This window comes from Crocodylus porosus, unplaced genomic scaffold (genome assembly GCF_001723895.1).
Source record: "Crocodylus porosus isolate Cpor-Errol unplaced genomic scaffold, CroPor_comp1, whole genome shotgun sequence".
Lineage (NCBI taxonomy): Eukaryota > Metazoa > Chordata > Crocodylia > Crocodylidae > Crocodylus > Crocodylus porosus.
The window spans coordinates 40525315-40543053 of record NW_017728931.1 but is presented as its reverse complement, the minus strand read 5'-3'; the positions used below and the strand labels follow the sequence as shown (position 1 = coordinate 40543053).

General features: G+C 46.5%; 1 protein-coding gene across 1 annotated transcript in view; it reads left to right on the top strand.

Moving 5' to 3' along the window:
• Window positions 1–17739, top strand: part of PTN (pleiotrophin) — a 120585-nt gene that overhangs the window by 80891 nt on the left and 21955 nt on the right. Inside the window, 3 exon segments of the mRNA XM_019544662.1 lie at window positions 3464–3573; window positions 8500–8673; window positions 10348–10509. Coding sequence (XP_019400207.1) covers window positions 3464–3573; window positions 8500–8673; window positions 10348–10509 — 446 coding nt within the window.

Below are 17739 nucleotides of genomic sequence, written 5' to 3'. Positions count from 1 at the left end.
AGCAGAATTACACAAGAAAGGTTTGCTTGAGCAGTGGAACATCAAGACCATTAAAAAAAAAGAATCATTAACACCTGTGGAATTAAGGGTTTAGGAAGAATCAGGCAGGTTTTAATGAATCATGAAATCAATGGACTCCCTCACTGCTGCCTGAATAGAAATACTGTTGAAGTTGGTTTTAAATTTTGGGTAGAACAGGAATCAATGGAGGGAGGGGGCATACAACTGTACCAATGCATCCTCCCTTCCCTTGCATGTGGATCCACCCCTGCAGTTACTAGATGACCTGATTTTGCTATAGAGAGAGGCATACACTATGGCTTAGGCATTGCTTTAGACAGCTTGGTAAACCTACAGTGCTGCTACAGTTTTGTGTTGGCAGTCGGTGCCAGCTGTAAATTCTGGATCAAGTCTCCATAGGATTTCAGCTCACAGAAGTTTGGAAGCATTTCATACTCCAGACATATGCATTTTACCCTGACCTGGTACTTGGGAAAATAAGATTTGCATTTGGACCTGCTTTGTACTCAATATGATAGAACTGTTTTATAGCATTTTTGTGCACATTGTATTCCAAACTTTTCAGAGACACTTGCCCCAATCCTCAGCTGCAGCTGAGGAACACTTGGCCCCACTTTGACAGGGAGTTAAAAGCTATTCAGAAAGTAGCTTTAAGTCATTTCGAAGCTTCCATATTCTGGTTTTACTTTGTCCCAATTAAGCCCCGAGGTATAAGCTTGCACCAGTTGTTAATATCCAACAGAGCCATTGTGGCAACCAGTGATCACTGAATTGGATTCAGGTGTACCTGATTGGTCATCCTAAGTGGCATATTCATCTCTGTGCTACTTAAGGATGCACCAGTGCTGAGATGATTCCCATGATCACCTATTAGAGCAGTTCGGTCTTTTCTGCCAGATATAGTTAATAGTAGAGAGAGGAAATAAGTTGATTTGCAAGACCGAAAACAGCTTTGAAGTGATATTTTGAGATGGGATGAAAATTCACTGAAGTGAGGTGATACATGAGAGGGAGCCTGTTCCAGAGGACAGGAAGTACAAAAGAGAAGGCTACCACAAAAACAGTGGTGAGACTGTCAGGTAGGATGGTGTGCAAGGGGATAGAGGATAGGATGGTGTCTAGTTATGATGAACAAGATCAGAATACAACCTGGCTAGAAAGGCAGGTGTTTTGCCTCCAGAAACTGTGTGACATGCAGAACGGAGACATTTTAGAAAACACCCTCATCCTGGGTGGGAGTTTTCTTCTTCATGTGCATGTGCAGATGAGCAGGAATGTGCAGTATGTGGTGCCGCAGACCTGTCTGCAATGGTGCAGGCTGCACATGCAGGTGTTCAGTAGTGTGGCATTTTTTTTTTTTTTGACACCAGGAAATCCCGGTGTCAAAAAAGCCCGCACCTAAAAAAAGTGGGGCGGCACATGTGATAGCAGCATGAGTCGCTCAAAACATCTCAGGCTGCTGGCCAGGCTCCCTGCTGCCAGGTAGCCTCAGCTGCAGCCCCCAAAGGCCCCCAGGACCCCAGGTAAGGCTGCTGGGGCCAGCCTCCCTTATCCCACCTGGGGTAACGTGCTATGTGCCAGAGCACACATGTATGGGCATTCCCGTGGGACGAGTAGCAGCAGCACATAGTAGCAGTGCAGTAGCAGTGCCGCTGCTATTTGTGCCTGGGGAAATGCATGTTCCAGCTTGAGGAGATGTGTCCCATGAGTCCAGAGGCCCCCTGACAACCCTGAAGGTACTTCTGATGATAGGAACTTGAATTTTCTATTGAGGTAAACTAAGCACATGTCAATCCCAGATCTTACAGTTAGGGACCTACTTAACTTGCGATGAGACAAAGTCATTTTCTTGGCTTTCTCTCCGCAAAAAGAGCCCATTTCATGGGCATTTTATGGTGGCCCCACCCTTGTCTGTTTCCCCCTTTGTGCTGCCCAGCCAGCTGGTGCCTTCCTCCTTTGGGTGGGATGTGAGGCCCACTAGGGAGGAGAAGACTTAATAAAAACTTATTTTTATTTTATTTTTCATGGATTTTGTGGGCAACCCCATCCAGTTTCTGTGAAATCCACACAACAATGATTTAGATAGGTCCCTACTTATAGTCTCCAAGTTAACATTATTTAAACAGGTAACAATTCAAATGTTTTGTCTAGCTTCACTGGCAATATTAAACCTTGATGTTTTATAGTTTCTGATGTTGGGATTTCCCTCCTGTTGTCCATGTCAGTAGCAGTTATGGAGTTTTTTTCCCAAGAAAGTATCAGCAGGGGACACTCTTAAGTGCCAAATAAAATTGCAGATACTTTTCAGTCTTTGTTCATGGTAAGAATTACTTTTTCTCTAGATTGCTGGGTTGGTTTAGCAAAAATTAGCTCAGATTTTCTTTAGCATCTTTGTATTATAAACTCAGTTGCATTTTATTTCTGTCTTTGTGGCTGGAACTTTTCAAATTCACAGGTAGCAAATGCCTAAATTGCAGCAGCACAAAGTAGAGGCAGGCCAGATAGCATATCTCTTACCCAGGAAAGTTTCATGGAAATTTTGCATTTGGAAGATCAGACCTACAAACAGGCTCTATGGTGCTTCATTTTCCAGGCCAGCAACTGTCATTTAATCGCTGAGCAAATGTGTTTTTACTTCTCCTGTATTTGAATTATGGGGCCTACACTCAGATCATGGGTTCATCAGTTATATGCATCACTGAGCATGCCTAGTGATAGTCACTACCTGAGGGTGTAGATCTTCTTTGATTGTGCTGTGTTTAAAATGTTGTATGTTCACCAAGAATCTTAGCAAATTTGAGAGGAAGGGAAAGTGTCTGAAGAGGGCGCTTTAATGATGTAAGGTCAGTGATGACCTAGTTGATTTTATTTTTTGTCTATATAACATGTTTCTAAAGGAGCACTTGCAACTATCTATTAAACTTAACACCAGCTTTAATCCTGGTTATATAGATAAGTAACATTGCCCACTTTCTACCAATGAGTAAACCAAGACGTGGTACGTGATTTGCTCAGTCTTGCATGATGAGTCACAGACAGACCTGAAAACAGAAGGCAGGCATTTTGACTTCGAGTGCCATACTTTAATCAGTAGACTGCAGTCTCTCCCAAGTTTCTGCCGAGTGTGCAGTAATGGTACAATAACTATCCTATCTATGGCAGAACAAAAGTGCAACATCAGGATTGCAGTGGATTAGGATGAAAATGATCAATGAGTTACTTCATTGGGAAAGAAGTTTTTAAACCCCGATCTTCTATAATTGCTCTGCCAAGTCAAATCTTATGTTCTCTCTGTTTTTGTTCCTATTGTCTGATCTCACTGCATTTCCATAACAGTCCCATTAGATCGTGCCCTGTGCTTTTACTTTGTTTAATTAGGGTTCTTTTCCCAAGCAGTCTAATCCTGAAAGCCTGATCATACTTCTTTTTCTCTATTTTCCAGAATGCAGCAGCAACAACAACAACGTCGAATGGTCACAGCTGCCCTCTTGGCATTCATTTTTGTTCTAGTAGCCGTGAGTACTACTGAGGCTGGCAAAAAAGAGAAACCAGGTAAGATCTGAAATCTTTAGGAGTCTCTTTTACTATCAGTGGGTGTTTAAGCACCTAGAAGGAGCTTAGTATTTAAATACTCTTGTAGATCTGGCCTTAGGTGTGTTTGATATTGTATTCATCAGCATTTTGCATTGTAATTTACCCATGGGATGGTTGGGTTTCCTCCCTGCTGCCCTCAATTAATTGGAAGAAAACTAATGCATGAAATGAAGAGGGAGTCACCATGAACACCAGCTGCTTTTTCTGTCCATTGGACAGATGTGACATTCCTCTGGGTCTTGTAAGTCCAACTCAGGCTGACGCAAAACCCATGTGAGAGGTACATCTATGACAGTGAAGGGCAGACAAAATATTTGTGCTGGTTATTACTAGGAAAATTTCCTGCGTTATTAATTTCTTACATATAAAGATAGAGAAGGGAGAAGGAGAATCTAAAATGGATTCACTTGGAAATGATTTTTGAATATGCCACCTGCTTTATCTTGACATTTTCCCTGCTTCAAAACTTTCACCATTTAGCCCCTAAGGACATCCAGTGTGCAAACCTGTACAATGACACAACTGACAGCTTGTGCTTAGGAAGGAGTCATAAGACATTAATACAAGGGGGTAATAGACATCACGGTTACATTGGTAGAAGCATATGGGTGGCTAAGAAAAGCATGGCAAGGAATTCTGCAGATCAGGACTTAAGGTGTATTTCAGGTGCATATGGGAAAATACAGTATTTGGAAAGCAGGTATTCAGGTTGAATCTGAGATAGTGAGATGATTAGTGCTCTATGAGAAGGAAACACACTGGAGTGATAGTAGTATTGCAGATGCAGAACTATGTAAGGGCCAAGGGCTAAAATTAGCAGCAGACATTACTGCAGGAAAAGACTCAGGAGAAATAGCAGAACTGTAAGTGGTCTGGACCTTGAAATAGGACTGGAATTGTTGGGATGTTGTTGGTCAGATACAATGTGCAAGTTGCGTGTGGCTCCCAGGATAGGAAAGCCAAACATAGTGGGCTCCTATAGCTATGCAGTGAGGCTGCTCTAACATGCTGTAAATCCAACATGTTGGAGCAGACTTGATTAATCTACTGGAGCGCAGAAATTAACACGCTCCAGCAGCCTCCAGCATCACATGTATCAGCGTCCACGTGCTGCAAAATGGTGATGGGGCACTTTAAACTAAAGCTCCTTCAATGAGCTTTAGTTCAAAGCAGCCTACCACCATTTTTCAGCATGGGGATGCTGATACACATGACACTTGGGCACTTTTAATTAGCGTGGTTTGCTAATTAAAGCGCCTCCCCCCCAACTGCCTGGAGCATGTCTATAAACACCCAATGGCTTTAGAACAGTGGTGGGTAATTATTTGGGGGGGGTACTTACTGAGTTTTGGCAAACTGTTGAGGGCTGCATGGGTAGCCCCACCCTTTGACAGGTGCCTCGCCCCCTGGTAGCCATCTTGTGATTGGAAGTCCTACCCCCAACCCCTGACTTTTGCCAACAGAAGTCCCTCCCCTTCCCCCAGAAGAACTCCTTTCAGCAAGGGGTTTTGCCATCTTGGAACTAGAAAAATACCAAATTATATTCTAATAAGCAAACATCTACAGAACTCATTAATTTGATTTCAGAAAATATTTTTATCCTGATTTACATGTGTTTGTGTAGTGTACACAGAGGTGATTGCAAAATAGCTTAAAATTAAGTCTTGCTCTTGTATATTGTGGAGAGTGTGTATAGGTTTGTGGGGGTCTGTGGGTGTGTGGGTATGTGGGGGAGGGTAGGTGTGGGGATTGTGGGGGAACTGTGTGTGGGGGGAGTGTGAATAGGGTGTTAGAGGGGGTGTGAGTGTGGGGGTCTGTTTGTATGGCAGTGTGAGAGGGGTGTGGGTGCATGTGTATGGTGGGGTGTTCATGTGGGACTCACCCTATGAACACACCCACACACACTGCCCCTGCCTACACACACACACACACACACACACAGAGACACTGCCGCATGCCTGCACATGCACACACACACACACACACACACACACACACACACACACACAGAGCCTCTGCTTGCGCACACACACTCTGCCCCTGGACTGTATTTTTTGTGCCCCTGCTTTAGAATGAAGGTACTTTGAAGGCTGTGTACAACATACTATTTCCTAGTATATAATATCAAGACCTTTTTGATTTGTTGTGAAATTAAGGGCAGTCATTAACTTTTTGACGTGGAAAATGGGGATTTATTGCACTGACATGCTAGTTTATATAAAATAGATACACAGAAATTAGTTTCTGTGAAAGCTGCCAGCTTGACAGCCCTGGAGCCTGAGTTCACTGTTTATCACAAAATGGGTAGAGCATGGCAAGAAGAATGCAACTTTCCTCGAAGAACCTTGGCAATGAACTTGCTTGACTTGCACTCCTCATTCCTTCCAACGGGAGAACGGGACTTAGTCACTAGGGCTGTGTGAAGCTTCTGGTGGTGATTCGATTTGGAGGAGATTTGGCCCAATTCGCTGGCCAAATCTCCGAATCCAAATCGAATTGGGAGACCAGTATAAGGGTACATATTGATTCGAAGCCTCAAGATTTGGAAAAGATTTGGAGAAAGATTCGGTGATTCAGGTAGTTTCCGCTCCATGCCAGTAAGGGAGCTGGACCCAAGCTCCATGCCAGTAAGTGGGGGGCTGGAGGAGGAGGGGGAGGACCATGGGGGGACCCCCCACCAGGCCATCCCCTGCCTGCTCCTCCAACACCCCTGAGTGCCCGCTGACCCCTGCCTGCTCTCCTGGCCCCAGCATCCCAGCGCTTTAAAAAAACCCAACAACCCCCATCCCCACCCCACTGCAGCAGCCTTCAGGGCTTCTGGGGAATTGTGGTAGAGCCCCCCCCCCCACAGCACAGGGCAGTGGGGATTGCACCCCTTGCCTGGCAACAGCCGGTGAGTGCGGGGCTTTTTTTATTTTATTTTTTTAAAGCGCTGGGATGCTGGGGCTGGGCAGGGCAGCCATTGACGGGACTGGGAGAGCAGGTGGGGGATAGGGACTATTTGATTCAGAGATTTGGCTGATTCGGCGGTGGCCAAATCTCCAAAACAGATTTGTGACGGCCAAATTGATTCAGGACAGTGATTTGAATCACCAAATCAAATCACTGTCCCCCGAACTGACCAAATCCGAATCTGAAGCGAATACTAGCTGCTTCACACAGGCCTACTAGTCACCTTCCCTCTTTGAAGTGCTACCAACAAAGATCCCTTTTATGTGTTGTGGAATTCCAAAAGGTATTGGACTAAGTCTTTAATTCATATAGCGTGCTTACAAACAGACAGCTAGTGGTGATGAATCTAGACATTACTTTAAATTGAAGCAAGCGTGAACTGGAAAACTTAGACATGGATGTCAAGCTCAATGTTGATAACTCCTCTGATTTTTATCATGATTTTCACAATATTTGTAATTTTTCTTGTAAATCCCTTGTGCCTGCCAACCTGAAAAACCAAAAGGCAATAAAAAAGGACTCTCTTGGTATATCTACATGAGGTGCTACTACTCAGTGGTTACTGCACATTTATTTAGTACTTTTATAAGCAAATACTAAATAAATGCACAGTAACTAGACTTACGGTGCAGTAGCGCTGGTGCACATCTTTTAAGTGACGCTGCTGCACAGTAGCCTAATACTGCTGTGTAGTAGCGTCGCAGCATGCTTCTTGCCACGTGATGCTACTGCACAGTATCAGGCTGTTGCACAGTTAGCGTAGACATGCCCTGTATATAGTATTTAAAACAGTTCATGATATTTCAGGAACCTGCTTCATAATTTTTATTTGAATGCCTTGAGATGGTCAGTAGTGTTAATTTCCCTTATCTGAATCACATGACTTGAAATGAAGTCCAGCTTCTTTGTGTGTTTCTGTGCACACTATAGAAAACCAGTGTTTTTAGAGATGTTTGGATTGGGTTCAGGGCATTTTAGAAGCAGTGCAGTCATCAGTGATTGACCAAACTCAGATTTAAATTCAGAATATGAATGACTTTCCATGGCTACCTTGTTAGATTTTTTTGCCTCCGAAGTTTGGGACCAGGGTGTCTTCAGACATGAGGTATAATGGTTGTATCCCACTACCAATCTCCCTGAGTCACTCAAATCCTTCTTGAAAAATTCCATTAAAGCACAAGCTTCTGACCATGTGGTGTATAATGTCTAATAACAACATTGATACTCCATCAGTTGCCGACAAGGAACAGAAGGCCATCCTTTGTGGATGTACTTAGGCACAAAGTACATCCGCCAGTCCCAGATGGCTCCCAGACTGTTCTCTTTTCTGAAGAAAAAGGCAGCTTCAGATTGACAAAGGGTTGTGTGCATTGCCTCTGTGCCAGGTCCAGGAATGCTGCCTAAAGACACACCTCTTGTATTCCATTCTTCTGCCCATGTGCCGGATCCTAAAACTGAGGCAGTGTGTCCAGCTTGGAGCACACCTGAGCATGTGTCTTAGTGCCATGCTGTGTATCAGGTATGTGTTTTTGGTACATGCTCTGGACAGCTTTAATATGATTACGTTGCTTCATTTTTAGGGTTTGGCATGTGCTGACTGGGAATGAGTGATTGGGGTGTGCATCTCAGCGGCACAGAGGCAGTTTAGACAGGTCCTTCATAGTATCACACCTGCTGGTTGTCTAGGTCTGGGGGACACCCTTTGATTCCCCCTTGATTTGTGGTCAGAACTATGTCAGCCTCATAGAAGGTTCGTCCCCCAGGACTCTTCAGAGCTTTGTGAGGAGAGCTTCATGTTTAATCTCTTTAAGGCAAGTCTGATTTAACAGTTGTGACTGTTGTGTGCTGCTACACATGGAAAGGTTCTTTTTAAATTTTGGTTGGGCACTGGTTCATCCACCTATTTTGGTTTGTGTCTTTGGCTCCATCCAGAGAGGAAAGCTAAGAAGTCTGACTGTGGAGAGTGGCAGTGGAGCGCATGTGTGCCCACCAGTGGAGACTGTGGCCTGGGGACCCGTGAGGGCACTCGTACTGGAGCTGAATGCAAACAGACTACAAAGACCCAAAAGTGTAAGATCCCCTGCAATTGGAAGAAGCAGTTTGGAGGTAAGTTTTACCATGTCCTGATGTCCTGAGCAGCTCACTTCATTTCTAACTTGAGTAGGGTGAAAGGACCCTCTCATGTGAATTCAGCTTTGGCAGGGGGCCTGTGCAAATGCTTTTTTTTTGCCTGGAGTGCTTCACATTCATTACAATGAAAGCTGATTGAAAAAAAAAGAATGAAAACTTTCTTTTCCTTTGTAAAGATAAATGGCTCTCTTACAACCTGGAGATCTTACAGATTTTTTGGGGAGGAGGGGGTGTTCCTGAGCAGTTCTAATTACCATAAAGGCAGGAAGTGCTGCATCAAGCTGTGCTCTGCAGGAGAAGGCAGATTTCATAAGGGGGGGATTTCTTTCAATCCTGATTTATGATATCATAAAGCAGCATAATCAGGGCAAAGGGAATCTAGTGGCAAAAAGTTCACCAGGCAGCCTCATTCATGTCAGCCTAACAACTATAACAGCCTAGAGCCTGTATCCATAATCTGCTTATATAATGTTGCAGCTTCTTCACTGGGGCAGGGTCTAAAATGTGCAGCTTCTTCAGCTAGGAATGAATAGAGACTATAGGACTAAGGCTGAAGATAAGCTAAGCTAACCAAGACTGTCCCTGTGGACTCAACTATTCTTTATTATGCAATTTATGTGATGTGACTTGACCATGGCATTACAGTAAATTCTGCAATGCCATAAGTGCAGAGGTTCTGGATGTTTCAGGTCTATAGTGCTATACTCGGTACATACAGTTTTTTTGGGCCTTGTTTTACAAACTCAAGAGGTATTTGTCATTCCATTTCAGATAGACATATGAACATATGGGCTAAGTACAGACATTTGGGGACATTAAATTGGGTTCAAAATGGCCACCCAATTTAAATTTAGCTTGTCCTGGTGCCCACCTTACACTTACAGACCCGGCCTCAGTGACCAACAATCAGCCTAAACCTGTAACTATACAGAATTGACATGCACATAAACTGGTCAAAAAATGCAGAACCCAGGTTAAGATAAACCTGGATATACATATCCTGATCCCCTTCCCCACCCACAGGGCCCCTCTTTCTCATACCACCTCACTCATGGGTCAGGTTTGCACCCCCACCTGCAGGTCATGCCTGCTCCCCCACCCCACCTGTGGGTTGCACCTGTCCCTCCACCCCTTATGGGTTGCATTTCCCCTCCAACCCTACCTGTGAATCGTACCTGCTCCCCCTACCCCACCTGCAGACCATGCCTCCCCACCCATCCCCCAGTGGACCTCTCATCCTGTCCAGCCTGCTGGATCCCCAACCCCCTGGCTAGCCTCCCCGTCCTGATTTACCTGCTATCAGGCAACTTCCCCCTAATGCCCCAAATGTCTGTACTTAACCCTGGGGACTGGTCAGATTAATTATAAATCATCAGTAGTTCTCACTACTCATATGGGGGGTCCAAAGTCCTTTTCTAAATTAGCTTGAAGTCCCTTGGCTGTCTGGTCACCTCTTTTGTAACTTAGGTCATTACACAATTATTCCGTAAAATACATCCCTTTAATATTTCCTGATCTCTCCTTTTTTTTGGTTGTTTGATTAAACTGCTGTAGGTATTGGTCATACCTATCAGAGGCTAGACATAGGTAACACTTTTTTCCTCATGTTCAGTCATTCTTTGATGCTGTGTCCTCATTCACTCTTTGCAGCAGAGTGTAAGTACCAGTTCCAGGCCTGGGGTGAATGCGACTTGAATACTGCTTTGAAGACTCGAACTGGGAACCTAAAGAGAGCCCTTCACAATGCTGAATGCCAGAAGACTGTTACAATCTCAAAGCCCTGTGGGAAACTTACCAAACCCAAGCCTCAAGGTAAAACCCATTTGCTGCCAATGACACTGCCTATTTATATTCAGTTATTACTTATGTCCTAAGAGGTTTAATAGAAACTTACTTGTGGAGTCAATGTCTCTGAACCATGCAGGCTAGAGACCTGCTAGACAGGAAGTAGGATAAAAATTAAAGGGCCTCAGGCCGAGTCCCTTTCAACAGGTACTGCTAATGGTTGTTAATGGTTTCATGGTGTCACAAAAATTTAAAAAGTTAGCTACAGTTCCCATGCCCAGAGAGCTGCAGCCAACCACATCACATCAAGAGAAAGCAACCAAGGGAAAAAAACCCCCCTGCTGATAGGAGCAAACCAGTAGCAGTAAGCAATGATTGTAACAATACAAATATTTATATCTTCATTTTTATTTACTTCTTAATAATTACTTGTTAAAAAGAATCTTGTTTCCCTTAAGTAGGACTATGCTCTCAAGTAAAGCTTTAGGAAGAGATGACTTTTCCTGATATCCTATGTCTAGAACGACACTGTAGAGTTCATTAATATTGTGGATCCTTTGGATCACCTAGTCAAAAATTTAAGAGAACCATTTGGGGAAAGGATGGTTGGGAGGAGGAAGGGACTCTGTGTGTCGTTTTTAACCGCAATCGACAATGCAATTCCCAGTACACAGACAACCATATACCTAACCAATGCATCTCAGTTTCAAAATGTCACAGACTGTCTTGGTCAATACTGGACAAACTTCTTTTCTTTCTAACCAGTCAGGCTTTTTAATGAACTTCTCAGCAGTAGCAGCAGGTGCTGTGAACACAGGGTAATTTATAGTACTCTTTGATGTACCACTGCATCTCAGACAATACGTTTTGTGTCCTTTGTATAGAATGTAGGCTGTATGGCTCTTGATGTACCACAGCATCTTAGACAACACGCTTTCTGTCCTTCATAAAGACCATAGGCAGTATAGCTCCTGGATCAGATCCCGAAAACCAGCTGAGGCTAAGTACATACCAGGGTTGTCATTGTTTCTTTTCCTTGAATAAATGTAAAAAATATTATATACAATTAAAGTGACAAGTTTCCCATGGAGTGTGGTCAATGGTTCACTTATAGTCCATGGAATACTTGCAGTTGGTTTTCTCCTTATGTATAAGATGAAACATGCCTGCTTGGTTTTTAGGCAGTGTGCGTGTGTGAGCATGTGTGTATGCACCTGCATATACATCCCTAGCTGGGGACCTGCAGCTTTCCAGTAAGTATAGTTGGAACTAGTCTCCCTTGTACAGCATCCACAGAATTAGTATGTGAGTTCTGATTCTGGAATTTGTACTGAGGTTAGGTGAAGCCAAAAAGTCATTATGGTAAAGGAATACATATAGGATGCCAACCCATCAAGCTGGTGTTATTTTTGCTTTGTTTTGTTTCTTTTTCTTTCAGACCATAATGGTATTTGAGAAACTTTTATTGTATTCAGTTACACTGTGCATCACCAGGAGGCCTCTGCCACGCCTGCCTCCACTTGGCTGCTGCCCTGTTGTTCCTGTACTTTGTCACTATTTCCTACTAGTGACTCTCAGAAGGGGCAGTGAGATGAGCAGAGTGGTGTAGGAAGTTTGTGGGAAGGATACAGCTAGAAGAGGGGAAAAAACAGTTTTTAAGCTTGTGACCAGTAAATGCTTAGTAACCAGTAAATTTGCATTGGAGATCTTTATGGCATCTTCTTGTGCAGCACTTCTGTGCTCCCATGTGTGTGATCTGTGTGATTTCTTTTCAACAGGGAACTTCTCCATTTTATAATCTATAGTTGACCATTCTCCAGAACTCTTGCTAGTAGTAGATTTGTGAGGAGAACTCTCTTGTGTGCATGCCTGTAAAATGAATTGCAAGAGAAGGGAAGAGTTAGGGACTTTCTTTTTTCATGTCCTCATGACAAGGTATTTAGCAGAATTTGAAGATTCATTGGAATCTGACAGGCGACATTGTGAGTGCTGCTGCTGTGGTCTCAGACTTGCAGTCTCTGGGCTGTCAACCATGATCCTTAGTGGTCACACCACCCCACTCCCCAGGAGTTTGGGTGAGAAATTAGAATGCATTACAGGGGTGCACAGAATCTAGACAGAACCTCCTTCAACTTACCAAGTCAGAAGTCTGAGCTGATGACATGCTGGATACTAGAGTCAATGCATTCTTCATAATGAGATTTTCAGTCATATGTCAGTGCCTAATTAAGTCCAGATGCAGCCTTGTCTTCAGCTACAGTGGAGACTTACTTAATTCCTCATGGGGGGGAGGACAGCATAGGCCTTTTGCTTAATTGCAGGTGAGTCTACATATGCATTTGATCCAGGAGCAGTTTACTTGAAAGTAAACGTTCCTGGGGAGGCGTCTATATGTGCAGGGATGTGGGAGAAGATTTGCTGTTCCTAGTAGCAAACTGATTCTGCTGCCTGTGGCCCTGCAGTGGGCCCCTGTCACCACCAGAGGGAGCTCGAGGCTCCGGCCACGCCTGCCAGCAGCGCCTGGCCAGGAGCAGCATGCAGAGGCCGGGACAAGCACACCGCAGCTCTCTCGTTGCAGCTTCTGCCTCCCTGAGCTATGGCTGCTCCAGTCCCTGCCCCTGGCAGCGATGACCAGCACCCTAGGTTTCTGCTGGCCCCGGTGGGCCCCCACCACCAAGGCCTTGGGCAAGCCATACACCTGCCAGCGGGGGCCAGGGCACCAGGTGTGAGGGGCACTGGATGACCACCTCCTCCTGCACTCCCTGCTGTAGCCTGCCTGGACAGCTGCCCATGGACCTCTGTCCTACCACCCTGTCCTACCATCCACCCCCAGCTCTATGTTCACCACAGTCAGCTCTCACGAAAACACTTTATTGTCCTCACAACAAACAGACCCTCCTCCCACCTCCTTCCCCAACACCAGAGCCATCCTCTTTCCCTCCCCAACAACAGAGCCCCTCCACCACCCACCAACAATATAACACACTCTTCTCTGTGCAAACTGTATACAACATGGCCTGTGTGTGTTCCCTCCTGGGGTGGGCAGCCATGGGGTGGGGGCGCATAGGGATGGAGCCTGGGGACAGGTGGCCAGCACCCTTGCCTCTGGCTGTCCCTCCCTGCCAGTGTGCATGCTATAGCTTGCCCAGGGGTGATGATAGCTGCCCTCCAGCGTGGGCAACTCCCTCTTCAGCAGCCAGTGGACTGGGACAGCATGCTTTTGTGCTGCCCACTGCTCTGACCATAGCCCCATCTGCCCCCTCGCAGGCACGCCTAGCAGCAGGCCCCCATCTAGGCTTGGATGGCGATCCAGCACTGCCTTCACCAGACCCTCCACCTGGACCCAGTCCCTCCACTCACCCTGGCTCCTTGTGGGCATGGTGCCAAAGCTGCTGCCCTGCTGCCAAGCACCTGAGCTTCGGGGCAGTGGGGCTATGGAATGACTGGGATGTGGAGTTGCCTTCACCCCTGCCCTCCCCACAGGGGGCCTCTCCAGAGAGGCATCCCGGATCCAGCACCCCCTCCCTCCCGTGGCTGCTCTGCACCCCAAGCATGCCCCTGCTGTGTGTGTCCTGGGTGCATCGCAAATTACTGTTTGTGTGGACTGAGGGGTGCCCAACCCACTATGCCCTGCTGCTGATGGCTATGGTGCCCCAAGCACACCTGGCAAAGGACTCTGAGCTTTGATTGTGGTGGGCAAGCCCGTGTGGCCCCACAACCTCCGCTGCCACCTGTAGGGCTACCTGTGGTTATGCTACACATCCCTGCCCTCTGCAGCTGAGGGGGACATCACCACTGGCATTAATGCATTCTTTGGCATGTGAAAGACCCGTACCCAACCAGCTGTGGAGGCATGGGCTGCTCAGTAGTTTTGCACTGTCTTCTGCCTCCCTGCATGCTGTGGGAGGAAGCCTGGGGACCAGAGGAGCGCAGCCAGGTGGGAAGCGCAGGCAGGGGCTGGGGCTGAGAGCTGGGGCTGGGGTGAGAAGGGCCCTCCCTGCAGTGCAGGGCTTAGCCATGTGGGTGGGACTAGTGTGCCCAGTGGCATTGATTAGTCCTGATTAGTGACGGCATGCAGCTCCTGGCAGACTTGTTGGGCAGTGTGGCATGGCTTGTGGGTGCCTGGGCAGGGCTTACCACCTCGGGGAGGAGCTGGTGCTGCTGGCAACTGGTGGTGACACGGCTGGCTGCTTCTTGTGGCTAGTGCTGAAGTTGTGTAGCTGTTGGGGTAAATGCTGACCTGGGCTCCCCGAGCTGCTGGTGGAGGCTGGGGACAGGGAGCTCAGTGGCACAGGCTGTGGGTGGCCTGCGGGCCCTTCACCCAGTGACACATCTCCATGGGTGCCAAGCCAGAGCAGGGGCTTGGGCAGGAAACCCATGCTGGAGTACACAGCATGTCTGTGGCTTGGGTCCTGGGGCATGAGGATGTCAGTCAGCTGCTGCATAAAAGGCATAGACTTGTGGGCACCCCCCAAATGACAGTAGTAGTTGGTGATCGTCACCCACTGTGCCTCCAAGGCCTTGACCTTCATGTGGCACTGCTACGCTGGCTGGCTGTACCCGTGCTCCCACATCCAACCTGATGGTCCCTCATACATGTGCACATTGGAGCACCCACACCGCCCGAACTCCCACTCTGCCTCTGCCTTGCCCCACAGCACCATGAGGTCTCCAGTCTCCTCTGGAACCAGTTTTGCAACCAGGTGGCGGTGTGTGGCTTGGGTGATGATGCCATTGGGCCTCCCACACTGGCTCTCTGGGCCTCCATATGGCTGTCCCTGTGCTGCTGGGCATGGGCAGTTGCCTGCAGCACCTAGCTCAGGGGCACAGCACAGGACTAACAGCTGCATGGTGAGGTGATGCCCCACAGCACGTGCAGGCTGTGGGTTGGCTGCAGGCAGCTGGAGCTGGCCCCAGTTTCCAGGAGTTGCCTGCAGTTGGGCCTGGGTGCTAGCAAGCCTGGATGGTGCAGCCATGCAGCACTGCAGTGCCAAGCAGTGGTGCTGGGGTACATGCAGGCTGCCACAGGTGGCCTGTGCCCTGTGCAGGGGGGAGCAGAAACTGCCAGCAGTTGCCCCAGGCTTCCTGTACATGTACCCCAGAGCTCTAAATGCCTGCAGGCTATTAAGGGCCTGGGGTTCTGGCTGGCATAGAGCCAGCCCAGCCCTGGGGCAGGAGAGGTTCCCAGCTGCAGGCCCCTGGGGCTCTTGTGAGACTGGCCCCCTATTGGCAGGGCTGACTGGGAGTAAATTTGCTCCTGGTTGGTTGGCATCTACACATGTGTTACTGTGCAGTACCTCACAGATTTACAATGCAATACCTTGCAAATTTACTCATTTGTAGCGAAGTGTATTGCACAGTAAGCATGTGCATGTGTAGGTTCACATGCTTACTGCATACTTAACTATGTTCCTGCACAGTAAAAGGTCTTGTGTAGATACACCCTGCTTTGAATAGATTGTGGACAGATTCAGCTTTCAAGGATTGTTTACTTTTCTCACCCAGAGCTCATAGGAGTGACCTAAGGCTTTTGGAGAAGAGACCACAGATGTGTTGTCTGTAAATAACAAATTGGTTCTGGGGCAGTATGGTGCCTGGGGAAACTTTGCACTAACATGTAGACCTAAGTGCTGGTGAACAGCAGAATCATAGGTTGGATGTGGCTTTTCCAGTGATCAACGACAGCAGCTAATGTAGTGGCAATCTGGTATCTGAGATGTTCTCTTCATGAGGATCAGATTAATCTTTTCACCTATTATTATGCTTCTGATTGGTATATATTTCAAGAGCAGCATCACTGTTGTCTAGCAGCAGGAGAGAAAGCTCTGATTACATTTCCAACTGCTGGAGGAAGGAAACAAACTAAGCAAATGATAATTGATTGCTGGAAATTGAGTGCAGAATACTATGCCTTTTAAAAGCAGACAGACAAGTAGGCAGATAATAATTTGGGCTCAATTTCAAATTAAGCCAATATCAAGCAACCATATCAATAGAGACAGTAATATCGGTTCTATCTTGGAGCAGGTAGTCTTTTTCCAATACTTGTCTCTGACAGTGGCCAATGCCAAATGTGTCAGAGAAAAGTGCACGAAAATCTGCACAACACAAATACAGAGCATCTAGGATAAACTGCCCCATCAGAAGATTCTGCTCTTATCCATTCCGAAAACTTGGCTTTAAAGCTTGAGGATTTATAATTCATCCCAAACGCTTGTGTACTTTTTGCATTTTTAATATTTACTGGTTATAGCTTGGTTAGGAACTTTACAACAAAAAGTATTTCACTAAAATATGCAATTGTGTTGCAGCCAAAACTGGTTTCATGTCTCTTTCCATGGATTTCCCAATTCAATTCAGTTTTCACTGGAAAAAAGCCCTTTTCTCTTCATTTAACTTGGATTTGTAGCTTCTCCATTACATTGGATTTCCTTTCATTTTACTGTCACAAGACAAGGTGAATAGAAGTCCCCATTCTACTTTATACAATCACTCATTTTGTGTAAGTTTAGTTGTCCCATTTTATCTCTTCCCTAAACTAAACAGTCACTGTCTTATCAGCCTTTCTTCATATGAGATTTTATCATGACTAATATAACTTGTTACACTTGCCTAAATTTTCTGCTATTATTGATGTGTATTGACCTGAACTGAACAGAGTATTTTAGGTTGAATGCCATATCATACGTAAAATTAACATTATAATAATCAGTGGCACAGGGAATAATGCAGCAATGGGCAAGTATTTGGACAGGAGGGCCACTTAAGGAGATGTGGTGAGCTGTGGAGGGGAGGAAGGGGTTTGGGGTGTTGACCTGGCCTCAGCTGCCTACCATGGCTGTTTACACTGGCTGGCACAGCAGCAGGGAGAGAGGAGAGAGGGGGAAGAAGTGCAGGGAGATGCCAGTTGATCCTGTCTGCCCTGTGTCCACCACAGACAGGTGGATGATCCTTTCCCCACACATCACTGCAATGGGAACCAGTGACTGTCGTAGGGACTTGCATGGAGTTTACCCCCTCTCTGGACCCCACTTGGATCCCAAGGGAGGCGCACCTAGGCCAAGGATTAGTGAGAAACTAGCCAGGGAACTTCTGGAGGGACTGGATGTATTCAAATCAGCTGGTCTGGATGATCTCCACCCTAGAGTACTGAGGGAATTGGCTGAGGTCATTGCAGGACCCCTGGCACGGCTTTACAAGCACTCGTGGTGCTCTGGAGTGGTGCCAGAGGACTGGAAGAGGGCCAATGTGGTTCCC